This window comes from Ammodytes marinus, assembly GCF_949987685.1.
Source record: "Ammodytes marinus genome assembly, chromosome: 21".
NCBI classification, from domain to species: domain Eukaryota; kingdom Metazoa; phylum Chordata; class Actinopteri; order Uranoscopiformes; family Ammodytidae; genus Ammodytes; species Ammodytes marinus.
This window is the reverse complement of record NC_137225.1, coordinates 14,899,899-14,926,505: the sequence shown is the minus strand read 5'-3', so window position 1 is coordinate 14,926,505 and position 26,607 is coordinate 14,899,899. Positions and strand designations below refer to the sequence as shown.

At 38.7% G+C, this 26,607-nt stretch overlaps 2 protein-coding genes across 3 annotated transcripts; both read left to right on the top strand.

Moving 5' to 3' along the window:
* The first annotated feature begins 1,300 nt into the window (after nucleotides 1-1,300).
* Nucleotides 1,301-15,713, top strand: sgk3 (serum/glucocorticoid regulated kinase family member 3). 2 transcript variants are annotated; one of them, XM_080050283.1, is made up of 17 exons: nucleotides 1,301-1,491; nucleotides 7,800-7,985; nucleotides 8,109-8,192; nucleotides 8,404-8,476; nucleotides 8,608-8,683; nucleotides 8,945-9,023; nucleotides 9,450-9,499; nucleotides 9,621-9,678; nucleotides 9,997-10,080; nucleotides 10,178-10,309; nucleotides 10,850-10,962; nucleotides 11,165-11,201; nucleotides 11,677-11,763; nucleotides 12,087-12,182; nucleotides 12,410-12,565; nucleotides 12,750-12,839; nucleotides 14,851-15,713. In XM_080050283.1, exons 2-17 carry the CDS (start codon nucleotides 7,890-7,892, stop codon nucleotides 15,019-15,021), a joined length of 1,482 nt encoding a protein of 493 aa, XP_079906409.1. In that variant the 5' UTR covers nucleotides 1,301-1,491; nucleotides 7,800-7,889; the 3' UTR covers nucleotides 15,022-15,713. The 2 variants fall into 2 exon arrangements, with proteins under 2 accessions (XP_079906409.1, XP_079906408.1); XM_080050282.1 differs by having other exon boundaries at nucleotides 1,301-1,496.
* Nucleotides 15,714-15,994: 281 nt separating this feature from the next.
* mcmdc2 (minichromosome maintenance domain containing 2) lies at nucleotides 15,995-26,543 on the top strand (the record flags this gene model as incomplete). Its single annotated transcript, XM_080050674.1, has 14 exons — nucleotides 15,995-16,091; nucleotides 16,197-16,327; nucleotides 16,422-16,481; nucleotides 16,610-16,805; nucleotides 16,937-17,059; nucleotides 17,169-17,270; nucleotides 19,513-19,641; nucleotides 19,829-20,066; nucleotides 20,176-20,381; nucleotides 20,497-20,663; nucleotides 25,099-25,278; nucleotides 25,406-25,545; nucleotides 25,910-26,019; nucleotides 26,377-26,543. The coding sequence occupies 14 exons, from the start codon at nucleotides 15,995-15,997 to the stop codon at nucleotides 26,541-26,543; spliced, it is 2,046 nt and encodes a 681-aa protein (XP_079906800.1).
* Between the last annotated feature and the right edge of the window lie 64 nt (nucleotides 26,544-26,607).

Genomic DNA, 26,607 nt, shown 5'->3' with positions numbered 1-26,607 from the left:
TGTTTGTTTGTTTTTGTTTTTCAATCTGATCAATGGAAAGATTGTATGTGTAAGCAAAGGCACCTGCATATTACAATATCAATTCAAGTCAGTGCTGTGTAGACATAGGCTTTTAAACAGTTTCCACATTATTCTTTAGGTCGATTTTGGTTGTGCAGGTTGTCTTTCAACATTTATTTATTCAAGCCCACCCTATTCCTATATAGATACATTTATTTTGGTCTACTTTGAAATGACAAAAAATGTATTATATCGTAATATTGTATTCATCCCAAATTCAAGGCAAACTGTATTGTTGCAGTAGCAAATAAATAAACAGAATCAAAAATCATATGATCATTAAAAATCAAATGTTCTAAAATTCAAGATACAAAATGTCCATGGTTTGTTTCTCATTTTTATGTGCATAGTCCATCGAACGTTTTCTATTAAAAGAAACTAACAAAAAGTAACTTCAGCTGTTCTTTTTGAGCTGAATACAAAGCACAAATACATCGAGATGATTCTTAAACCTGCAGTGTGTAGAATTTTGGGTTTTATTTCCTAGTAGATTTTGTAGAAAGTAATTATGATATCCATAAGTACATTTAATTTAGTGCATAATAGCTGAAAAACATTTTTAGATTTTTTTTTCCCCTTAGAAAGGGTCTCATATATGTCCATATTTCTGCATATTTTGGACCAAGGCCTAGTGCCGCCATCTTGAAAGTGTCATAGTTGGAATGTCATTAGGTGCATTGTTTAAAATGTAGAATTGTTCTTGTCCTTGAAGGCCATGTAGCTTCTGTTATTATTCTAAAGGGTTGGGGTTACCCAGGGAGCGTTGCATTCTAGAACTTTCTAGAACTTTCTTGATGATGTCATATTACACACTGCACCTTTAAAGGTGCAGTGTGTAATATAACAATGCACCTAATGACATTCCAACTATGACACTTTCAAGATGGCGGCACTAGGCCTTGGTCTAAAATATGCAGAAATATGGACATATATGAGACCCTTTCTAAGGGAAAAAATAATAATTCAAAACGTTTTTTTCAGATATTATGCACTAAATTAAATGTACTTATGGATATTATAATTACTTTCTACAAAATCTGCTAGGAAATAAAACCCAACATTCTACACACTGCAGGTTCAAATCAAAAACAAAATTCCGCCACCGTTTTATCTGCTTTTATTTTGAAATGAAGTTCAGGAAGTGCCCGGTGTATTCTGCCTAGACTGAGGCAGTAGCTGCAGTTTGTGAAGTCCCGTGACAAATCTCATTGGAAGTTTCTGCGGCCAGTAAAGACTGATGTTTCCTGGTTTTCTCACTTGTCAGACGCTTGTGGGCAGCACGAAAATATACTTTCGGGTTTGGGTGTTTGTTGGGGGCTTTTGCCCGACCTAAAACGCTGGAAACGTATCATGTATGGAAAGATTGAATGCTGGAGAGTGAAATATCCCTACTGGACATACGGAAATAGATGAACACCGCATTAAAATACTGTAAGGTACGTGGTGTTCATGTAAACGCTACCTTGTTCTGGTTTCGCTAACGTAACCACGGCCAGCTGTAGGGGAATATCTATCTAGCATACGATGCACTGGTATCAATATATGTAACATACAACATGTCGTTTGTAGTTAAACGTAGAGTTTGAAATTGTAACTTTTTCCTGATCCACTTAGAGACAAAACAGAAGTTTTACCGATGCAAAATAATATAAACAAAGCAAAGTTGGCTACTTAGCCGTGTGATGAGAGTCTCAAATTAGGAATATGTGGAATTGTTAGCTTTTGCTGTGTTGTTTACAGTTTTTATTAGGCTACACTGGAACTTGTTAGACTCTAGACTAGAGCATGTCAAACCTTCGATTTCGTGTGTGTCGGTATCTTATGTAGCCAGTGTGTGTGTGCGTGTGTGTGTGTGTGTGTGTGTGTGTGTGCGTGTGCGTGCGCGCGTGTGTGTGTGTTTTCAGCTCCTCCCTTCTCTGGCTAATTTTTTCCTCCTCTCGTTGGGGGAGAAGGCATGCTTTTTTTCTGTATGCCTATAGCAGGGGTGGCCAACCAGTCAGAGACAAAGAGCCACATTTTTAACTGTGTTACTGCAAAGAGCCACATCGTACACACGGGTACACACAGTGGCGATTCCAGGAAATTTTGACTGGGGGTGGCCAAGGTGGGCCACAGAGTTAGAGTGGGGTGGCCATCGCACCCCTGAATGAATAGCATGTGATATGCTGTACAACCAATTCAAAGATGATTTATAATCCCAAATGCCCACATCATGTTAGTATCCATTGTAATGTTTGTCAGAAAACTAAACCCCTGAAGGGGGGTCTGGGGGCATCCCCCCCCAGAAGATTTTTTTTGTGTTTTTAACATGTAATCTAAGCATTCTGGTGCATTCTGGCGAAGATAATAAAGGAAAAAGTCAATATTTATTTCAGCTCAGATGAATAGTAAAATTAGCAAGACAACATAACTTGCTAGCAGCCAGATGCCTAACAACTGCACAGAGGGACGGATGACCACTAGCTTTTGACCAAATATCTTGCTAAAAAAATAAACCTTTATTTATGAAAGTCTGCCCTTGCTAAGAACATGTTACACTCGCTAACTACAAACTTTAATTTTTTTATTCAGATTTCAAAAATCTGCTGGGACACGTGCCTATACACATGCATGGGTGGCACGCATGTCACAAGCACACTTATGCTGTTTTCAAGACCTTTGCTGACCAGAGACCAGTTCTAGTGCCTACCATTAATTTAGTAATTGAAAATTGAAAACTGATCTCATATCAGTGGATTGGAGTGTTTGTGTGATGAACTTGGCAACTACCTATCAAAAAAAGTTAAGAAAGAAAAAAAAATACATATCATCTCTGAACTAGGATACATATCAGGAAAAAAATGTAATTAAAAAAATAAAATGAAAATAAAAAATAACATTTGAACTGGGGGGGGGCACTGGGGTGGCCAGTAAGATTTCAGGGGGGGGGGGGGCGTTTTTATTTTCGCGGGGAGCTTGCACATGCATGCACAAGCATTATTTATCAAAAAAAAAAAACAGGGGGCCCCACACTAGGACTTGAAACGGGCCCCCAGATCGTTAAGGCCGCCCCTGTGATAATGACAGGACTGGACTCCTACAGTACTAAAGACGACAGGGCAGTCATTTTCAACAATGAACATTGTGTGCACTGCCTCACACACAAACTCTCAGTTCAACCAAGTCCACAAACAAAAATATAACAATTTAAAATAGCGTTTTTCTCTTACTATGCATGTTGCTTTGTGGGACTTACTTTTAGCATGGAGAGAGGTGAAGTGGCGCCGAAGATTTGAAGCCTTGAAATGCGCAAATGACACCTGGCATATAAGGCAGAATGGCTTGGCATAACGTTCAACAAAAAATATGAACTCTCCCACTCTGTTTCGGAACGAACTTGACACAAATAGTTTACTCACGGAAAACCTCCCTCCAAGCTGAGCGGGCAGTTTTATGTTGCGTCCGCACCAAACGTTTGCGAACGTTATGTTGCGTCCTCAATTAAACATTTGCGAACAGGCATACACATAGGGCCTACACATTAATGAAATAAAAAAGGAAATAATAGACAACATGTAAAACGAACGTAAGAGCCGCATGAAACGTTTGCGAACATGCACACACATAGACCAACACAAAAAAAAAGTATTAAAAAAAAAAAAAAAAAAAATTATAATCACATAATTTGATATGAACTGAAGAGCCGCACGAAGCTGGGCAAAGAGCCGCATGCGGCTCGCGAGCCTCGGGTTGGCCACCCCTGGCCTATAGGCTAATGCACGTATCCGTGGTGCAATTTTAGAGTTGTAGCCTAGGCTACTGGTACAAACTGTCACATAGTCTCAGGTGTTGTGAGCTTACCGAACGTTTCAGCCAAAACTAAGCAGAAGTAGGCTATAAGCGGGCCGATGCCGTGTTCTGGGGACATGTTGTCCACTTGTCCACCCACGCATAGTTGTTCTTTGACTAGATAAATTATGTGTCAGACCTCAGGCTGTCAAAATGAATCCCTACATTGGAAGTTGATTCAAGCTGTGTGGTATGGACTGTGGACAGTGACACACTACTTAGTTGGATGATGTAGCAGGCCTACTAATGTTTGTTTTTCTCCTGTGATGCTATTACATAAAACCCATTTTACAACATATTGGTTAAATATAAATTTGTGGTGACGTGAAGGATGCTTTTCTTCTGAATCCTTTCTTTTCTGTTCTCCAAAGACACAATTTCAATTCTGTTATGAAGAGATCTGCTACTCTTGTTTGCTATGAGTTGAACGCAGCTGGTTCATTTATGTAACAGGTGGCTAATAAGAGCATGTTTTGTAGAAATAGATGGACTTAATAGGTATAACCTACATGGCACACTATTTTGTCATCTGGTTTTGCCCAACTAGATCTAGTATTTCCTACATCTGCTGAAAGTGTCATATTGTTCGCCGCACAAGCTGATTCAGACCTGTTTCTAAAGGGAAGTGGACTCCATTGTTGCAGACAGGGGATGACTGTGGGCTGTCTGCACAGTCAGGTTAGGCTATTTGTCCAGATGCTGAGGTCAGTTGCACGAACCAGGGTTGACTGAGTTCATGCTCCACACTTCTTCAGCTGCACTTCCTCAAGTAGATTTCTGTCTCTGTTTATCGCCTTATAATTAGATACCCTTTTAAAATGAGTGTGATGTTTATGTTATTCAGTTTATCCCAAACTTAACAGATATCATAAACATGTGTCCAAACTTTTCATGTGTATTGTCAAAGCTTAAACATTGTAGCCTAAGTGAATCTAAACTTATTTTTGATAATTACTATAAGTAATGTGAGTAGTTGCACTACCTGGTCATAATGGCTTTAATAGACAGCACTTATAGGCTATCTACTTCAGGTATTTGTGTGGTTGTGTGGTCCACCGACAATTTCGGCACACTTCCGTGTGTTTTTGTTTTGTTTTATCTGTGGATGCATGCCTGATTGAGCTTTCACATCTGATTTACCATTGTAGGGGGACTTCTGCTTTGTTTTTCTTCACTTGTGCTTGTCACGTATGATACACAAGCACGCACCAAAAGAAAAAAATATGTTCAACATCCTTATAGGATATCCCCAGGCAAGGATGTGCGTTTGAGCTAAGCAGGAAGAATGCTATTTTTGATCCTGTGTAGTAGTAGTGCAGCGTTTTTGTGCCTGTCAGCACAAGTAAATTCATGCTGTGCAGCGAATGCACGGCACACTGATCTTAAACAGCAGCTAGGGAATTGGCTTTAAATCCTTATTACAAACTAGACCAAGTTTGGTGTGGTGAGCTGCTGCAGTATTCCCTGTGAAGGAGTAGCAGTGTCAGCTGAAAATTAAAGTTGTACTACAAGGGTATAGGTTATGTTTGCGTTTAACTAGAAATATGTCTGGAATGTTAAAAAGCGGGTCCTACCCAGTGACGTTCACGGACCATTTGCTATAAAGAAAACGAACAGATGTGATATAACTCAGGGGAAATAGTTAGCCATTTTTTGTGTATATACCAGCCACAGTTGCTCACACTCTACCAGCTCTATGGCTGGCAGAGGAGAGAAACATGTAGCTAGTTTTCCTTTGCCACAATAATAGTGTTTCAAATAACATTTGAGAACATTGAAGAGCTATAAGAATTTATAGATTTTTTATTTTAATTTGTCAAGATAACATGGAAAACTTCTTTTGGATTCAGTTTATCAAATGTTAAGATTTTCTCTTTATCTCTGTTCTATTTCATCGTCAAATGAGTATCTTTGGGTTGGCTTATCCACTACTCCAATTAAAGTCATTGTTAGCTCAAGTCTTAGGTTTAGTTTTAGAAAATTCAGCATCAAAGTAAAGACTATTCTTGTGGTTTGTCTTAAAAAGAGATGTAGGTCAAAAAATGGAACTAAAAGAAAGAAGAGGGCCAGTGATGCAGAGAGTATGGAGGTCCCTCCGACTGCACACATGCATTTTAAAGAGGGCGTCTCTTTTGCTGTATACCCTCACTCCAACGTGAGCAGAATGAGTGATCCATTCAGGATGCGTTCAAGATCAATACGCGAAGGGACAACGTTGACCTAAAGCAGGTTTTTCTGTGTTTTGTTAGCAAACAGTGAAATTAACACGGGCTGTGTCTAGTAGGACAATAAAACTACTAAACCAATTAGGCTGACCTCACTTACATGAAACAATAGACAAGTCAGTACATCAGACAAAGAGCTTTGTTTTAAAAGAAACAGGCGTTGCGTAACTCATGGTGAAGGAAAAAAGATTGTTTAGTATCTACCTTACCCATTATAGTTTTATATCATGTCCTCAGGTCAGTTGAAGACATATTCCCCTTTAAACTCTTTGCAATAGTCATGAACTTTGCCCCACTTCTTCAACTTCAAGGAACTGAGGTCTTGACCTTTTGTTTCTACATTTGTCAGGGGAAATACTAAAATCTGTTACACTTCAGCCATGAGCATTCCCTAAGCGTTGGGGAAGAACAACTCCGGGGGTCTAAGGCTTAACCTATTGTATAACTCCAGCTTCAAAGACACCATGGGAAGGTTATTTAAAAATACCTTTCTACTGACCGGAACAAGGGAGAATGTCAGAGACCCCAGCATGGGAAGAGAGCTGGCGTGCAGTCTCTCTCTCTCTCTCTCTCTCTCTCTCTCTCTCTCTCTCTCTCTCTCTCTCTCTCTCTCTCTCTCTCTCTCTCTCTCTCTCTCTCTCTCTCTCTCTCTCTCTCTCTCTCTCTCTCTCTCTTTTCTGTGTGTGTGTTTCTGTGAGCGCTTTCACAATGCTAGAGAACGTATGTGTGAGATGAGCACATGTGGAAGAGGTTGCACCGAAGAGACTTGTAATTCTAATGTAAGGGAAATAAATAGTAATTCATCCTAATTTATACATTAAAGATGTCAAAATGAGAGGGAAGATGGGATATTCATGCTCAGAAGAAGAAATTAGTTAACTGGTTCCTCTGGGAGGGAGCACACCTGCTGTCATGTTGCAGCTCACTGACCCTCCTGTTGTTGCCGGAGCACTCTCGCTACAATCTTTACCCTTCAAGAAATCATGGGCACCTCTAGATAAGGTCTCCAACCAGCAACCTTTAGGCATACACTTTTATTGTTTTGTGTGCAAGCAACAGTTGATATTTTTGCTAAATGTGCACTGATAGTTTCTTTAAATTTTTCCATCCATCTACTTCCCAAAAAGAAAGAAAGGAGTGCTTTTAACATTTACTACAATTACAGTCTTCTGCATGCTGCTAAATGGTAACAAAACTGTTCTCAATTTAGGGCCCCAGCAAATATCTGTTTAATAAACTCCTTTGCAGTGAGTTTTTCTTTTATTTAATTTCACAAGAACATAACAGGGGAGATTTAGGGATATTAGGGCCGTTACGTAACGCCAAGTGTGATACCTGCAGGCAAGCAACTGGTGGCAGCCAAGTGCTCTTTGGTCCACAGCTGGACATAAAGCAGCCCCAGAGAACCCTGCTACATAACTAGAGAGAAAATAGAAGGATAGACTGCTGGATGAGCTAATATGTAAAAGAGAACCTTAAGGCTTGTGAGCAGCTCTTGCCTATGACTAACAGTCCACCACCAGGCTATGTTATGGCTCAAACATTAAAAAATTACCTCACAAAACAGTGGTGAAGAATACAATTCATATCTTGTCAGGTGTAGACAACATGACCAGAGAGCAGAAGAAGAACCTCCAGTTTCACTTCCAGACTAACAGAGTGCTCTGTTCTCTTTTCTCATTGCAGCAGTGACCCAGGAAGGGGATGGACCCCTTGTGTACTTGAAGTCTACTTATCCTTTGTAGGACACATTACTTCACGACCTTGCAACTTTGAATGCCGACAGCCGCTAAGATGGAGGAGCAACCCGGTCCCCCCAATGTCAGCATACCCTGCCACAACGAGCAAAGGGACAAGAAGAAGCGTTACACAGTGCGTGCAAAAACTTGTGTAAAAAAAACTGTAAAATTTGCAACCACAAAATCATATCAATTGACCGTATTGGATATTACCCATTGTGTTTAAATGGACTCTCCTTGACCCCTTTTTTTCCAGGTGTACAAAGTGATAGTCAATGTAGGACAACAGGAATGGTTTGTCTTCAGGCGTTATGCAGAGTTTGATAAACTCTACAACACAGTGAGTGCTGGAACAATGTCCTTTTGATTTTGACACCTAACACATTACCATCATTCTATTCACAAGTATTTTATTCCTTTAGTCTTTGATTCACTGACTTTTGTGACAATGCTGTTCACATTGACAATTGGACTGATTGATACTTCTGACCATTGACGTGTCATAACTCTTTTGTCATTTATCTCTGTTGCTTGTGTGTCTTTTAATGCAGTTAAGGAAACAGTTTTCATCTATGAACTTGAAAATTCCTGCCAAGAGGATATTTGGGGACAATTTTGACCCTGGTAAGTGTTCACATAACGCAGAACCCCACACTTTAAAATAATAAATGCACTTTTCTTTTCTTTATCCATGTGGTATAAGCGTAGTGTGTTCGGTTGTATCTTTCTAAACAATATATGCATCTCCCCAATAGAGTTCATCAAGCAAAGAAGAGCAGGTTTGCATGAGTTCATCAAGCGAATTGTCTCACATCCTGAGCTTTGCAACCAGTAAGTCTTGCTTTTCTCAATGTCTTTGTATTATATTACATTACTGACTTTATTAAGATGAATGGCTCCAATGATTTGGATCCAAAAATCCAATGAGATCACATTTGTTTAGCCATACTTCACGATTGGCATGAATTAGATTAAAAACTATGGGGAAAGTTCTGCTTTGTCATGCTTTACTCACTGATACTTGACAGAACTTTGTAATTATTTAAAAAAAAATTACATTAGATTGCTTTGTCCCTTTTTCCAACTTTCCAGTCCAGATGTGAGGACCTTTCTACTGATGGACAAAATGCAACACTTTTCAGATGCTTCTGAGGATGAAGATGACAGAGTAGTAAGTTACTGATCATGAGGGATACATTTCTGTTTTCTTTTTGTTTATATTTCGACTACATATTTCAGTTGATGTGTTGTATGTGTCCAGACTGTGCCAGAAAGATGTTGATCCAGCTTTGTATCCCAAGGGTGTAGTTTGAACTTAATGGACTAAATAGACTAAAATTAAACACATTTCCCTTATAACCCAAAAAGGTTCATTTGGTCTGACTTAGTGATTAGACTTAAATGAATTGATAAACAGGCTAGTATGACTTTTTGTACCTTGACAATGTTTTGCCTGCCAACATTCCTACAGTCTTCTTCAGAAGCGTCACATGTTGCTGTGACTTGTCTTGGCAGCTGATTTTAATACAGGTTTGGTCTGTTCGGTTGTTTCATCTTGAAGGCTAATCCAGACAATGTTTTCTCTGCTGTTTAACAGAACAACTCTACCTCCAGAAACATTAACCTTGGACCCTCTGGAAATCCACAGTATGTTTACTGCTCAAATGGGCTTTAAGAAAATCTAATGTTTTAGCACAGTGCAGGCTGTTTTAACAGTTGTGTAATCACATACGTTTAACAAATGAACGTGCTGTCATTTCTATTTCAGTGCCAAGCCCACAGACTTTGACTTTTTAAAAGTCATAGGAAAGGGGAGTTTTGGGAAGGTATGTCTTGAATACACCTTTCATATCCATATCTCTTGGGCACAATCCAGTTTATGTTAGATAAGGTTTGTCTTCAATTTAATGTATTTGATTCATTACAGAAGGCAGTTTAAAAATGTAACAAGAATGATGATGATTTTTTAAATACATACAGTATATTATTATTTTTCCTGAGTTATGTTTAGAATGTTCTTGTTGTATGTGTTTTTCTGGGCAGCAACAGGTTTTAGTTCTGCATGTGTTGGTCTTGTCTTGCAGGAAGTGAGAACCAGATCTGGTGACGTAATGACGTAATGCTTTCTCTTCCTTGTGATGCAGGTTTTCCTCGCAAAGCGAAGACATGATGGGAAGTATTATGCAGTCAAGGTTTTACAGAAAAAGGTCATTCTCAACAGAAAAGAGGTAACTTTTTTATCAAATATGACCCTGATCCCTAACCATATCTCAGGCACTTAATTTGGGAATTACAATTCTTCTACTAAATAACTCCTTCTATCAGCAAAAGCACATCATGGCCGAGCGCAACGTGCTGCTGAAGAATGTGAAGCACCCTTTCCTGGTCGGGCTTCATTATTCCTTCCAGACCACAGACAAGTTATACTTCGTCTTGGACTTTATCAATGGAGGAGAAGTGAGTTGTTTCGGTTTTGTGAATAACACGCGCCCACATATATGAGTCACCAGCTCAAGAAAAGCCCAGAATGGCAGTAAGACATTAAGCATGTAGGCATGAACAGCAGTAGTTATCACACCTCCATGTGTGAAAAATCCAACTGAGAAGTCACAACATTACTCAGAAGGGCTCTAGAGTGTGACTTCCTCTGTGGATCTGCTTCAAGTGTGATCTGTCTTTTTAAAGCTGCCATGTGGGACTGACTACAGTCTGTAACCAAGTACATCTGCCTCTTGCCCTTCTGAATAGGTTGACTACTAAAAACACTAGCATGTTATTCCTTTCAGATCAATATTAAAACTTTGCAGTCAAAGTTATTAAGATTGAATAACAGTTTTATACATACAGGACAAGTGTTCCTTGCTCCTAAAAGCATTTTGCAACTTTGTTATATGATGAATAATTATAAGATCTTTGCACTCATGATGGTGTGCTCCAGTACTGTACCGGTGTCATTTAGTTCATTCCAATAATTGCATTGGAATATTTTCATTTCAGCTTTTCTTCCATCTTCAAAAAGAGCGGACTTTTCCAGAGCCCAGAGCAAAATTCTACATTGCTGAAATGGCAAGTGCACTGGGATATCTGCACTCTCTCAACATAGTTTACAGGTATGTTTGGGGGTTGCTTTATGTTAACCCATGCTTATTAAAAGATGTCTTGTCATTTAACATGACTTATAGGAAATGTGTCAATATTTGAATTTGTTGCCATTTTAAGATGTGTGACATATGTTGGCCTCTCTCATATGCTCCAGGCCATTTTGAGTTGCTGAAATGTATTCATTCATTAATTTCTTTAAATTTTTTCCAGAGATTTGAAGCCAGAAAACATCCTCCTTGACCACGAAGTGAGTATTCCAGTATTTTCACCAAACACACTATATGTGTACTTTATATACAGGTATAATCATTATAGCAGTAATTAAACTAAATAAACCTGGATGGCAGAGCACCGAAAAGGTAGATGTTATGTTGACAATACGAAACTAAAGTGCATGTATCTGCAGTGCCTGCTCTGAATTGTTGTATATTTATTACATAAGATCATAATGCAGCACAAGTTTCATATTTATACCACCAGTGAACATCAGTGTCATTGCCATTTTGGGCTCGACAGAATGTGTGTGATTGGGTCTGGTCTTATTAATGGTTTTCCTGCCTATAGCCTTATTGAGAAAGTGAGGTATCCGTGAATGGGACTGACCGAGCTGCGACACAGCCAACATTCCTGGGCAACAATAGAATCCTCAGTCCCCCGGGATAATGAGCTGCTTGTGTGGCACATGTTGTCTAAAGAAATCTCTCTTTGTCCTCTCTTTAAAGGGGCATATAATTTTGACGGACTTTGGATTGTGCAAGGAAGGCATTTCCCAGACAGACACCACCACTACATTTTGTGGAACACCTGAGGTAAGGCGGCATTGATTTGGGTGTTTACATGTTTGGATTACTGCCAATGTTGCACCGCTTCCAGAGAAGTCTCACCTTCAGTGTCAAAAAGTAATAATAATTAACAGACAATTTTGTTGATCATTTAACAAATTTGAGTGTTTTTTCCACCATGGGGCTATACATCTGTATGTGTAGTGATATAAGTCACATTTTCAGGGAGGAAAGTAGGCTTTTTGAGCAAAAATAGAAGTTAATGTATATTTAGTTGGTTCATTTTAAGCCAGAAACAAAATGTCAAAGTTAATGTTATATTATTATGTTTGTGTGTTTCTCCCGACCAGTACTTAGCTCCAGAGGTCCTAAGGAAGCAGCCGTATGATAATACGGTAGATTGGTGGTGTTTGGGTTCAGTGCTGTATGAAATGCTCTTCGGACTGGTGAGTTTTTACTTTCAACCCACAGTTGAATGATTTTTCTTATTTTTTTCTTTGGTATGCAGTCTTTTACCACTACTGCAGACGAAGCTTCGTATTTTAAACGTGGTGTCCTTCTAAAATTCACCAAATTGAACCATTTGTTTAAGTGCTAAAAGTTACAGCACACTAATTGCACTGTCACCACTAATTTACATGCCTCCAATTCTCTTTTTCTTTTCATATCCTAGCCGCCATTCTACAGCAGGGACACACATGAAATGTATGACAACATCCTCCACAAGCCGTTGGTAATGCGTCCCGGAGCCTCCAGCACAGCCTGGTCTCTCCTCCAGGGCCTGCTGGAGAAAGAAAACGCACACAGGCTGGGGTCTAGCGATGACTTTGTGAGTGGGATTATTAAATGCACTTGCACAGTTCAGAATACAGTCAGCACATGTAGGCTACAGCAAAAATGTCCTGTGTGTGGGCTCCCTCTGGTGGCCATCATTACTGCTAACGTGTTACAGATGTACAGTCATTGATGACTTACTTTTCTATGCTTAAATTGTTACATTTTCACATTTTCAGAATGAGATTAAAGCACATGACTTCTTCTCCTCCATCAACTGGGATGACCTAGAACAAAAGAAGATCCCTCCTCCATTTACACCTAATGTGGCAAGTATTTATTTCTTGCCCAGTAATAAGAGTATTTTTTCCAGTGGCTTTACTTTTTGGGCGACTACACTAGATACATCAAAGATCTCGTTGCTTTTGAAAAGAGATACATTATATATTGTATTTTAGCATATTTAAATGTATCCAGTTAATCCATGATCAAATGTATTAATTATATAAGACACAGGTTTAGAGTTGTTTCCAATTAGCATTAGAGGTTTCCTTATTATCTACCATTTATATTTTTCTCTTTTTAGTGTTTTATTTGTTGTTTTTGTTATTTTACATACAGTGGAGGAAATAAGTATTTGATCCCTCACCGATTTTGTAAGTTTGCCTACTTACAAAGAAATGAGCGGTCTATATTTTTAAAGCTAGGTTTATTTTAACAGTGATAGACAGAATATCAAAAAGAAAATCCAGAAAATCACATTTAAAAAAATATATAAATTATTTTGCATTTCATTGAGTGAAAAAAGTATTTGATCCCCTACCAATTATAAAGAATACTGGCTCCCACAGATTAGTCCTTGTGCTTTAAAAAAGTATTCCTAATCTCAACTAGTTTCCTCTATAAAACACACCTGTCTCAATTTACCTGTATAAAAGACACCTGTCCACAGAGTCAATAAATCAAACTCCAACATCTCCATCATGGGCAAGACCAAAGAGCTGTCTAAGGACATCAGGGACAAGATTGTAGACCTGTGCAAGGCTGGAATAGACTACAAGACCATTGGCAAGAAGCTGGGTGAGAAGGAGACAACTGTTGGTGCGATTATTCGAAAATTAAAGAAACACAAAATGACCATCAATCTCCCTCGGTCTGGGGCTCCATGCAAGATTTCACCTTGTGGGGTATCAATGATCATGAGAAAGGTGAGGGATCAGCCCAGATCTACATGGGAGGAGCTTGTTTATGATCCCAAGGCAGCTGGGACCACAGTCACCAAGAAAACCATTGGTAACACTCTATGCCGTAATGGATTGAAATCCTGTAGTGCCCGTAAGGTCCCCCTGCTCAAGAAGGGACATGTACAGAACCGTCTGAAGTTTGCCAATGAACACCTTAACGACTTAGAGAATGCTTGGGAGAAGGTGATGTGGTCAGATTAAAACAAAATCAAGTTCTTTGGTATCATAGTGACTCGCCATGCTTGGAGGAAGAGGAATTCTGACTATGACCCCAAGAACACCATCCCCACAGTCAAGCATGGAGGTTGAAGCATTATGCTTTGGGGGTGTTTCTCTTCCAAGTGGACAGGTGGACTTCACTGCATCGAGGGAACTATGGATGGGGCCATGTACCATGAAATACTAGGTGACAACCTCTTTCTCTCAGCCAGGTCTGTAAAAATGGGTCATGGATGGGTCTTCCAGCACGTCAATGACCCTAAAAATACAGCAAAGGCAACAAAGGAGTGGCTCAAGAAGAAGCACATTAAGGTCATGGAGTGGCCTAGCCAGTCTCCGGACCTTAATCCAATAGATCTGTGGAGGGAACTGAAGCTCAAGCGACAGCCTAGAAACCTTAAAGATTAGGAGAGGATCTGCAAAGAGGAGTGGTCCAAATATCCTCCTGAGATGTGTGCAAACTTGGTCATCAACTACAAGACACGTCTGACCTCTGCAAGGGTTTCTCCACCATGTTCTAAGCAATGTTTTGATAGGGGATCAAATACTTATTTCTCTCAATGAAATGCAAAATAATTTCTATCTTTTTTTTATGTGATTTTCTGGATTTTCTTTTTGATATTCTGTCTATCACTGTTAAAATAAACCTAGCATTAAAATTATAGACCGTTCATTTCATTGTAAGTGGGCAAACTTACAAAATCAATGAGGGATCAAATACTTAATTCCTCCACAGTATATTCAACTTTTAATTATTTTATAATTCATCAAAGTAAGTCCCCTTCAGGAGTACACAAATGCCTTTTGTTTTGTTTGTCTTCCATGGACACTTGTATGACCCACATTATTTTCCCCTCTTCCCCAAATGTTTTCACAGAGCTCTTACTGCGACATCTCCAACTTCGATCCCGAGTTCACGGATGAGATGGTCCCCAACTCCGTCTGTTGGTCTCAAGATCATTCCATAGTCAACGCCAGTGTAATGGAGGCCGACGATGCCTTTGTGGGCTTCTCTTACGCCCCACCGTCTGATGACTCTTTCCTATGAAACATTCCCGATGAGGTCGCCACTTGCCTTAACCATCATAACTTGTTTTGACTAAAGGGAAGATTTTAAACCATGGACCAACTTGTTCTATGAAGCCAAAGCAAGAAACGGCACTTACAACAGATTTTGGTGGGAACAAAGTTTGCCAGAAAAGTCTTTATATTTTACCAATTTGTATTTATATTAAATATATATATATATATATATTACAAATACATAGATAACAGATACTAGTTTTAAGAATTAAGGATAGCCATCCTCTATTGATGTAATTTCTGGTGGTTTCTAAAATAAATGAGCCTTTATAAAGCCTTAAACACTTAAATGAAATCCATAAGCAGTTTTCTGAAAAACTTGAACCATTTGCTGGACTTTTAAGCACACCATTTAACTGTTAGATGGTAATATGTTTGTCCATGTAATTACTGTAAAAATAAACGTATATTGTATTCATTTTTACTAAACTGGGAATAGGGATTACTTGAGAGACCACTCAATAAAGCAAAGGTCGTTTGTACACTAGGCTATCAGTTTGTCTTTGCCATTGCTGAGTAATTTTTTTATTGGATTGTTTGTGATTATTTTTGTATTTTTATGCTATTCTTTTCTTTAACACAAATTTACAGATATTAGAAACTCAATGCTTGCTTTGCCTGGCCTATACTTGTGTGCAGTAATAAAACAATATCAAATAAAAGTACTATGGGAGTGTCTGTGTATTTAATTAAAACAAATGTTTTCAAGTGTTTCGATTTTATCTTAATTAATAAAGTGAAAAATAATAGGCTATCATAAAATGTGATCATTCATGCTATTATAAGAGGCTACTTCACCACTGGTCACCATGGTAACGTGGTTGGAGCTCGCGCGCCAGTACAACCATGAGTATAACCTCCCAACAACAAAACAGTGATTAAACATCGTCATGCTAGCTTATTACAGCAAAGTACCGACTTCTAAACATTAGGCGAAAATGGCTGACATTTTATCGTTGAAAGAATCCGTTCTGGTCTATTTAGACAGAAGTGGTGGCCTTGAGAAACTGACCGAGGACTGCAAACCATTCAACGGTAGGCTAAATAATTAGCTAACTAACATTTTTGTTAGCTACATTAACCTAGCAGACATAACCTAAAGCCACTAAACTGTATTTTACTTGTGCGTGTCCTTCCCAGACCCCCAACAGACTGAGGCAGTCTACAGGTTTTGTATCGGTGTGAATCCTTCTGATTTGATAGAGGTGGATCCTGAACTGGGTGACTGTGTTCTGGGTGATCCCTTAAGAGCAACATCCTTGTTTCAGTCTGTAAGTACAACGTGAGACAGTGAGATAGATAGCTAAACATAAAATGCAAAATTATACTGTACATATAAATAAATATCCATAATTGCTCGTTCAGGTTTGCTTCCTGGCCATAAAGACACTGTCACTTGTTGAGAAAATTCACACAGAGAGTCAGGTATGAATATTTGGTGTAGGCTAGGGGGCCAAGCCAATCAATCCTAATTGCATGCAGCTGATAGGAGAAGGTATCTTGACTGTCCACTCAGTCCTGTGACAATGTGTCATCTTATTGTTCCTTTTGAGGTGAATGTTATTCTGAAGCTGACACACCTTCCTCCGTTCCCTGAGTACGAGTTGGACCTTTGTAGTTTTCCTCGTGGGTATGGCCCCATGAGGCCAGTGTCCATGGAGGGCCTGGTAATTGCCATGACGAGGGTCACCAAATACACCCAGGGGGCCAGGTTCCTCTGCATTGATGATGACTGTCCCTGCTCTACAGGTACTGCCTGAAAGACACATGGTCACCTCTTAAACCCCAATCCTTTCGCTTAGCTTCTTGCAGGACATGAAGCATTCCTAGACTTAAAACATCATTCACATTTGATTTCATTTCCTGAATGCTGACCCTAGGCTTTCACCACATCCGTGTCCATGCACCTGGAGCCACAGAGACAGCTACCGTGAGAAACAGCTTCAGCTGCATGCTCTGCGGCTCCCCACTGAAAGAGGATGTGAAGTTTAGAGTGCTGGGAGGTGAGAGCGTTGCTTCTGTATGCCACTGTTACTGGACACTAGAGGTTCAATAGTAAACTGTGTGCATTGTTATGCCATATCTATGAAAAATGTGTCTTTGTGGGGACAGATAAACAGCTTGTGGAGCTGATCCATGTCAAAGCACTGGATGGTCTGTGTGCCCATCAGCAAAGCTCACTCAGGTACCAGTCTGTCACCCTGTTTCTCAGAGGTAGGTCCACATCAGACAAGTTTACACAGTGTGATGTTTTTGTATTGCTCGAACACAGGCCCACTCTCTAATTGTATAATTATGTCCCCTATTATACAATGTCACACAGCTTAACAATTTTTTGATTTATTAAATCTGTTTGATAAATGCAACCATTTGAAGCAAGATATAATGTAACAAGGAACACAGCTAATAGTCTATTTCCATCGGGGGAAGAAAAAATGTGCACCAGCAGCATGTATAACAACACATCATGATCTTAAGTACCTGTAATAAAAAACAACATCAAAGGTTCACATCAGAGTAACCTACTCTTAAAACAACAAAGAATAGAAAATGAAACCATGCCCAAATCAGAGTGTGTGACTAGTTAGTACACCTCTGGTCTGCTTTTTCAAACCGGATCTGAATTTGTTTGTGTCTTTTGGGCTCTTTAATAGTCTTTATTTATCTGGAAAATAGCTGCAGAACACACAAATAACTAATTTCCTTTACAATTTATTAACTAAAAAGCAGTGAATAAGCATCCATGATGTCATGAACAACTTACAGCAACACATTAAACTAAATAACTTCATATCCTTTAACCAATTTAAACAAACTATCTTAAATCTGCCAAACTCTACCTGTAACTGTTTTAATTAGGCTATATTGTACTTTCACCCATTTAATTTTAATTGCTGCCACTTAATCTTCACCACTGTGTAAATCAGGGGTGTCCAAACTTTTTTCACTGAGGGCCACATACAGAAAAATCTACGAAGGGCCGGGCCACTTTGCAAAAATAATACATTTATCAGGACATGTAGCTGCTCTGATGTTTAGTTTCATAGTGTTTTCGTAAATTCTAATCCTTCTTCACGGCAACACTTTACTTGCACATTAAACAGATACATTCCCCCTCTTGTTAAATGCCATTGATACACCCAGTGTTTTCTGCTTTTGCGTCCAATGTCCAGCTGGGTGAAAATAGTAGCCAGCCGAGATCCCGCCCCTCCAAGGGGGGTCCGGGGGTATGCCCCCCCGGGAGATTTTTTTAAGTTTTTAAAGTGAAATGCATGAATCTGGTGCACTTTGAGAGGGAAATTAAGAGGCTAAAGCTGAAGAATTTTGTATGAAAAAAAATGGAGACACTGTGCCAGATGAATTAGAAGCTATTGGAGAAGGACACATGGATTTTCCATAATAATATTAATTTAAAATAAAATATTAAGCAGGGTCCTCTGGGATGGGCTTGGTGCTCTTTTTCTTTTATGGGACATATTTCTCTGTAATATAATGAGTGCATTTAAATTATTTAAAAATTAAAAGGGCCATATTACATTATATTTTTAAAATGTGCCAGGGGCCAATCAATCAGTGTTGACACCCCTGCACTAGTGGGTTAACTTAGAAATGCAAAAAAAAAAAAAAAAATTTTTTTTTTTTTTCAAAGGGCCATATTACATTATATCTTTAAAATCGGCCGCGGGCCAATAAAAAGCGGGCCGCGGGCCGCAGTTGGCCCGCGGGCCGTAGTTTGGACACCCCTGGTGTAAATGTTTCAATTGTTTTTCTCTTCACCTGTTGTTGTGTATTTGATGTATTTGCGTTTAATATTGTTTATGTATTGTTGTTTTACCTTTGAATTTGTTTGAACTCGACGTGATTGAAAATGAGGGTCACCCCTCAATTGGTCTCTCGAGGATAAATAAAAGTTAAATGAAAATTTTTCATCCATTGTATTCAATCTCAGTCCTGGATAATTGTATCTTATATTTGCACCCAGTCAACTGTATTGAGTTTTGTCATTAATTTTCTCTGGCTTTCTAAATGAGGCTCACTTTGTAACACAAACTTAGTGGGGGAGAGTTCAAATAAATAGATTTCTGTGCAGTCAGCGGCACACAGTGCCTCATGGCGGGATATTAAGTGTTTCTGTCCCCTCTAATAACATTGTCCAGCCGGTACCCCTGAGAGTTTAGCAAATCTCAGCACCAGGATTAACATATTCTGTTGACCCAGTCTTGTACAGGAATTCAATACACTGGGTTCCCGTTACTAAACATATATGTTAATAAATGCAAGGAACACTCATTAGCTGGCTGTGCGATTCACATACAGAGACATCTTTGTTCTGAAGGCCTCACTGTGTTTCTCTTGGCAGTGGTTTGTAGGTGGCATGCATTTTTTTCAATAGTCACCAGGCAGCATAGAACGTCTCCTTTGAGGGTGATTGCTTTGTTTCCCCCTATTCACACAGATGAGCTGTGCAACTCAATGAAAATCGGTCGACTCTACAGGGTGTTGGGCATTCCTGCGCATGTGCACCAGTGGCCCGGCATTACCTGGAGTGTAGAGGCAAATAGCATCCAACCGTGGGAGCTAGAGTGTAAGGCACTAAATGATCTCATGTTAAATCCTGCTCCAAAATCTAGAAATCCCAGCTAGAGGCTTACTGATAACATATATTAATCTTAGCACATCTTTACAGTCTGTATTCTGGTTAATCTGAGCAATTTTGTGACATTGTGCATCATAACTTTTTAAAACATCCTGTCTCACAACTCTACCTACAGATCCCCATAAAGTCAATACCAGCTTCCAGGAGTTGTTGAAGGCTACAGCCAGTTCTCCCTGGAGGTTCTCTGCCATTGTGGCTCACGGCTTTGGCTCGGCCGTGGCTCCCCCAGGCCTCTACAGCACCTTAAAGCTATGCTTGTTGCTCAGCTTGATGCAGACCAGAGAAAATACTATTGACAAATTCCACAACTTGGATCTCCTTGTTGTCACCACTGACACTCTCATACTAGACAGGTAAAGTAATCAACATGACATAACTTTGCACATCTTATACATTTTGCATATAATATGAAACCTGAGATTCAACCCTCCTCATTGTTCATAACCCCTGTGTTTGTGAAAGACTAATGACATACAGCCTGAGCTTGGCGGGCCGTGGGGTAAGGCACCAGGCATCGGGGGAGATGTTTGCATCTCTGTCCCGGGACGAACACGGAACAGGCACTGCTAACATCCATGCTGGCTCTGCCCTGCTAGCCACTGGTGGCATCTGCATGTTAGGAGATCTGGGCTGTTACAAAAAGGACAGGTTGGATGCCATTCAGTCAGGTAGAGCACCAAGGTGGTTAATTAAAAAAGTTACAACATATTTTGATAATATTGATTTTTCATGTAAAAAGCTAATGTACTCTTATATTCTTTCCCCCCTCTGAATTTTGCTCAGTTCTGGAGAGCAGCACACTGTCTGTGTTCATCCCAGGGAAGAAGTACGGTGAGGACGCTGACCAGCAGCTCACCTTTCCAGTCCAATGCAGCTTTTGGGGCCTGACAGATTCCACCGACGCCTCTCGGCGGTTTGGGAGGGCAGACAATGCCGTACTGGGAACAGCGGTAGATTAATTTTTTTTAGAGTGGTGTATTACCTCTGCATAGCTCTTTTTAAACATGGCTTTAGGGCGCAATCATTCTACGCCCAGTTGCCCTGTACCGTGCTTAAGCACAAAGTACCCCCTCCGAACTAAGTATCTGGGCTAGGCACGATTGCTATTTGCCAACACATTACCACGTCGTTATACGCGCAGGTTTGGTATTTGGAGTGTAATTGTATCCGATTGGGTAACACTTTACAATAAGGTACACAAAAAAAGAGTAGTTACCCTTTTAAAAAGGTTAGTTACCCTTTTGAAAAGAGTAGTTACCCTTTTCAAAAAGAGTAGTTACACTTTTCAAAAAGAGTAGTTACCCTTTTTGAAAAGAGTAGTTACCCTTTTTGAAAAGAGTAGTTACCCTTTTCAAAAAGAGTAGTTACACTTTTGAAAAGAGTAGTTACACTTTTGAAAAGAGTAGTTACCCTTTTCAAAAAGAGTAGTTACCCTTTTTGAAAAGAGTAGTTACCCTTTTCAAAAAGAGTAGTTACACTTTTGAAAAGAGTAGTTACCCTTTTGAAAAGAGTAGTTACCCTTTTCGAAAAGAGTAGTTACCCTTTTCGAAAAGAGTAGTTACCCTTTTTGAAAAGAGTAGTTACCCTTTTCAAAAAGAGTAGTTACACTTTTGAAAAGAGTAGTTACCCTTTTGAAAAGAGTAGTTACCCTTTTCAAAAAGAGTAGTTACACTTTTCAAAAAGAGTAGTTACCCTTTTTGAAAAGAGTAGTTACCCTTTTCAAAAAGAGTAGTTACACTTTTGAAAAGAGTAGTTACCCTTTTGAAAAGAGTAGTTACCCTTTTTGAAAAGAGTAGTTACCCTTTTCAAAAAGAGTAGTTACACTTTTGAAAAGAGTAGTTACCCTTTTGAAAAGAGTAGTTACCCTTTTCAAAAAGAGTAGTTACCCTTTTGAAAAGAGTAGTTACCCTTTTCAAAAAGAGTAGTTACCCTTTTTGAAAAGAGTAGTTACCCTTTTAAAAAGGTTAGTTACCCTTTTGAAAAGGTTAGTTACCCTTTTGAAAAAGAGTAGTTACCCTTTTGAAAAAGAGTAGTTACCCTTTTGAAAAGGTTAGTTACCCTTTTGAAAAGGTACGTTTTTGAATTTTCTCCATCCACTTAGAATGGGGCTGTGGAGTCATTTTTGGAAAATAACATTTCAGATCCACATACATATTTTCATATATTTTCATATTTTCGGGGTCCTGGGGCCCATTCCAGAGGAGGTAATTTCAAACTCCTGAAAAAGTTGAACATTTTGAAAGTTATTAGAGGAAAAGCATTCTCAAACTCTCGACTTAGGCAAATTTCACTTAGTTCAAAAGGGTAACTAACCTTTTCAAAAGGGTAACTACTCTTTTCAAAAGGGTAACTACTCTTTTTGAAAAGGGTAACTACTCTTTTCAAAAGGGTAACTACTCTTTTCAAAAAGGGTAACTACTCTTTTCAAAAGTGTAACTACTCTTTTCAAAAAGAGTAGTTACCCTTTTGAAAAGGTTAGTTACCCTTTTGAACTAAGTGAAATTTGCCTAAGTCGAGAGTTTGAGAATACTTTTCCTCTAATAACTTTCAAAATGTTCAACTTTTTCAGGAGTTTGAAATTACCTCCTCTGGAATGGGCCCCAGGACCCCGAAAATATGAAAATATATGAAAATATGTATGTGGATCTGAAATGTTATTTTCCAAAAATGACTCCACAGCCCCATTCTAAGTGGATGGAGAAAATTCAAAAACGTACCTTTTCAAAAGGGTAACTAACCTTTTCAAAAGGGTAACTACTCTTTTTCAAAAGGGTAACTAACCTTTTCAAAAGGGTAACTAACCTTTTTAAAAGGGTAACTACTCTTTTCAAAAAGGGTAACTACTCTTTTTGAAAAGGGTAACTACTCTTTTCAAAAGGGTAACTACTCTTTTCAAAAGTGTAACTACTCTTTTTGAAAAGGGTAACTACTCTTTTCAAAAAGGGTAACTACTCTTTTCGAAAAGGGTAACTACTCTTTTCAAAAGGGTAACTACTCTTTTCAAAAGTGTAACTACTCTTTTTGAAAAGGGTAACTACTCTTTTCAAAAAGGGTAACTACTCTTTTTGAAAAGTGTAACTACTCTTTTTGAAAAGGGTAACTACTCTTTTCAAAAGGGTAACTACTCTTTTCAAAAGTGTAACTACTCTTTTTGAAAAGGGTAACTACTCTTTTCAAAAAGGGTAACTACTCTTTTCGAAAAGGGTAACTACTCTTTTCGAAAAGGGTAACTACTCTTTTCAAAAGTGTAACTACTCTTTTTGAAAAGGGTAACTACTCTTTTGAAAAGTGTAACTACTCTTTTTGAAAAGGGTAACTACTCTTTTCAAAAGGGTAACTACTCTTTTCAAAAGTGTAACTACTCTTTTCGAAAAGGGTAACTACTCTTTTCAAAAAGGGTAACTACTCTTTTCGAAAAGGGTAACTACTCTTTTCGAAAAGGGTAACTACTCTTTTCGAAAAGGGTAACTACTCTTTTCAAAAGGGTAACTACTCTTTTCAAAAGTGTAACTACTCTTTTTGAAAAGGGTAACTACTCTTTTCAAAAAGGGTAACTACTCTTTTTGAAAAGTGTAACTACTCTTTTTCAAAAGTGTAACTACTCTTTTCAAAAGTGTAACTACTCTTTTCAAAAAGAGTAGTTACCCTTTTGAAAAGGTTAGTTACCCTTTTGAACTAAGTGAAATTTGCCTAAGTCGAGAGTTTGAGAATGCTTTTCCTCTAATAACTTTCAAAATGTTCAACTTTTTCAGGAGTTTGAAATTACCTCCTCTGGAATGGGCCCCAGGACCCCGAAAATATGAAAATATATGAAAATATGTATGTGGATCTGAAATGTTATTTTCCAAAAATGACTCCACAGCCCCATTCTAAGTGGATGGAGAAAATTCAAAAACTTACCTTTTCAAAAGGGTAACTAACCTTTTCAAAAGGGTAACTACTCTTTTTCAAAAGGGTAACTACTCTTTTTCAAAAGGGTAACTAACCTTTTCAAAAGGGTAACTAACCTTTTTAAAAGGGTAACTACTCTTTTCAAAAAGGGTAACTACTCTTTTTGAAAAGGGTAACTACTCTTTTCAAAAGGGTAACTACTCTTTTCAAAAGTGTAACTACTCTTTTTGAAAAGGGTAACTACTCTTTTCAAAAAGGGTAACTACTCTTTTCGAAAAGGGTAACTACTCTTTTCAAAAGGGTAACTACTCTTTTCAAAAGTGTAACTACTCTTTTTGAAAAGGGTAACTACTCTTTTCAAAAAGGGTAACTACTCTTTTCAAAAAGGGTAACTACTCTTTTTGAAAAGTGTAACTACTCTTTTTGAAAAGGGTAACTACTCTTTTCAAAAGGGTAACTACTCTTTTCAAAAGTGTAACTACTCTTTTTGAAAAGGGTAACTACTCTTTTCAAAAAGGGTAACTACTCTTTTCGAAAAGGGTAACTACTCTTTTCGAAAAGGGTAACTACTCTTTTCAAAAGGGTAACTACTCTTTTCAAAAGTGTAACTACTCTTTTTGAAAAGGGTAACTACTCTTTTCAAAAAGGGTAACTACTCTTTTTGAAAAGTGTAACTACTCTTTTTGAAAAGGGTAACTACTCTTTTCAAAAGTGTAACTACTCTTTTCAAAAGTGTAACTACTCTTTTTGAAAAGGGTAACTACTCTTTTCGAAAAGGGTAACTACTCTTTTCAAAAAGGGTAACTACTCTTTTTGAAAAGTGTAACTACTCTTTTTGAAAAGGGTAACTACTCTTTTCAAAAGGGTAACTAACCTTTTTAAAAGGGTAACTACTCTTTTTTTGTGTACCTTATTGTAAAGTGTTACCTCCGATTGTTTTGAATAATTTCATCCAAACAAATTTGCAGAAAACGATCCCCTTCCACTTCAGACCAACACGAACCCTTTGGCAACTTTTTACCAGCACTCGAACTAGACATTAGGGGGCAAACATACTTGGGCATTGGAAAGATGGCCTAGTGTGGGTGCGCCCCAGATGTGCACTAGCTGGTCTGCATTCTGGTTGTTTTTTGTTTTTTTTAATAGTGCAGTTATGTAAGTGGAACTGTGGTTGGGTGGTACAGTACACAGAGTTCTCAAAATGCCCCTTTCATTCAGCTCAGATGTTGTTTGTAGATAGTATACACAAAACAGGAAACTGAGACAATTTACTTTTCTTGAAGGAAGTGCCCTGCCCAGACAGCATTACTTCACAGCAGAGCCCTTGAGGATAATCAATGTTTCTATTTTTCTTCTCTTTTGCAGGACAAGGGTTGACAATACACTTTGTAACAAGTGAAACTGTTTACTCTCTGTTAGGTTGTCGGGAGGTTAACACTTTGAAAATTGTTCATTAAACAACTCTATGATGTAGAGTCTCTTCTTTTTGTGCAGGAAATTGGTCCTGTATCCATTCAGCTGGCAGACGCCTTTGGTCTGGTCATTCAGTGTAGGGACGTGGTGGGAGAACATGCACTGCTTGCCCAGACCGTCCACACCCTACAGCAGGCGGTGCAGCCTGGAAAACCCCTCTACTCATCCTGCTGGGAGTTTTCTACTCAAGACTATAAGGAGGTTAACAAACGTGCTTTGTTACCCAGTTATTTGAATAGCTTTTTTTATTAAAACACACTGCCTTGATTTTAATATTTATACATTGACCTTAAATTGCAATTGCTGTTTTGAACTCATTGCCCTCCAGCTGGTAGCTCATGCACAGAGTTTACAAGTGGAGCTCAGCCCTGGAGCAGAGAAAATCATCCATGGGTACTACATGGCAAGCCGTAGAATCCGAACACAGAGTCATGGTGTCAAGATGTCTGTGGCCTCTGTCAAACTACTGTAAGCGCTCCACTAAAAACATTAATTACATTTTTTCCTGCATCACTGCTAGTATGCATTTGTCATTGTCCAGTGTAACACCAATATTATCCACTAGGTGGAGAACTCTCCAAATTGTACACCAAGGACTATTTTTCATTTGGTTATGACAAATGTTTACATCTTTCACTGTGGTGACTTATGTGGAACTAAAACTATGAAAATAAATCTAAGCTTTAAATCTCAAAAACATTACCATGGCCTTTACAGGTGTTGAATACTTTTAATTTGTTGCCATCCTACATTAGCTTTACTTTTCATTTAAAGAAAAATTATGTACTTATGCAAAGTCCCTAAATGGTGCTTCCTATTTTTTTCTGAGAAGGATCTCTTTGACTGAGGCCCACTGCAAGTTGTGTCTAAGAACACGAGCACTGGAGGAAGATGCTGTGATTGCTGTGCTCCTGTGTGAAAACTCAGTCACTCTCAAACATGGTATTTTCTTTTTTAAGTCAACGGCTTGCTTCCTTATATACACTAATATAAGTCAAGTACAGTAATTGAAAGTCATAACCTACTTTGTAGTTTTATACAAACATGTCCTATTACACATCTTGTTAATTCCCATCTATGGTTAATTCCCATCTCATTTAATGCTATTTTGGTTTTTATAAGCATGGAATCAGTGTATAGTATACAATTCACTGAAGTCAAATGGTATACTGGAGACCTTCTTGCCACTTCATTGTGTTTCACCCAGGCCCAAAGTATTTTTAGTAAGCACTTTTAGGGTTTTATGTAGGCCAACACTTTAAAAATTATGTTTCTAGGTATGTCTGCCTCTTCCTACAGGGGCTTCTGCGCTCGTTATCCCACCAGATGCAGTGTTTCCTTGTGACCTGGGAGATGTGGATGGTTTGCACAGGAGAGACGTGACCCTGGATGAGCTGCACCAGAATATCCTACGCTTCATCTTCGCCTACGCACCAGGAGCAGCCACATACATCCAAGAGGAGTAACAACTCCCTAAAGGTTCAAAAACACAGGTAGGGAGCATAATCACACCAACCATACACCCAATTA

Excerpts from the sequence above, each read along its gene's own strand:
- sgk3 (XM_080050283.1), top strand. The coding sequence starts at position 7,890 with ATGCCGACAGCCGCTAAGATGGAGGAGCAACCCGGTCCCCCCAATGTC. Across the intron at positions 8,684-8,944 it reads CATCCTGAGCTTTGCAACCA|TCCAGATGTGAGGACCTTTC; the intron begins GTAAGTCTTGCT and ends CCAACTTTCCAG. Across the intron at positions 12,183-12,409 it reads ATGAAATGCTCTTCGGACTG|CCGCCATTCTACAGCAGGGA; the intron begins GTGAGTTTTTAC and ends TTCATATCCTAG.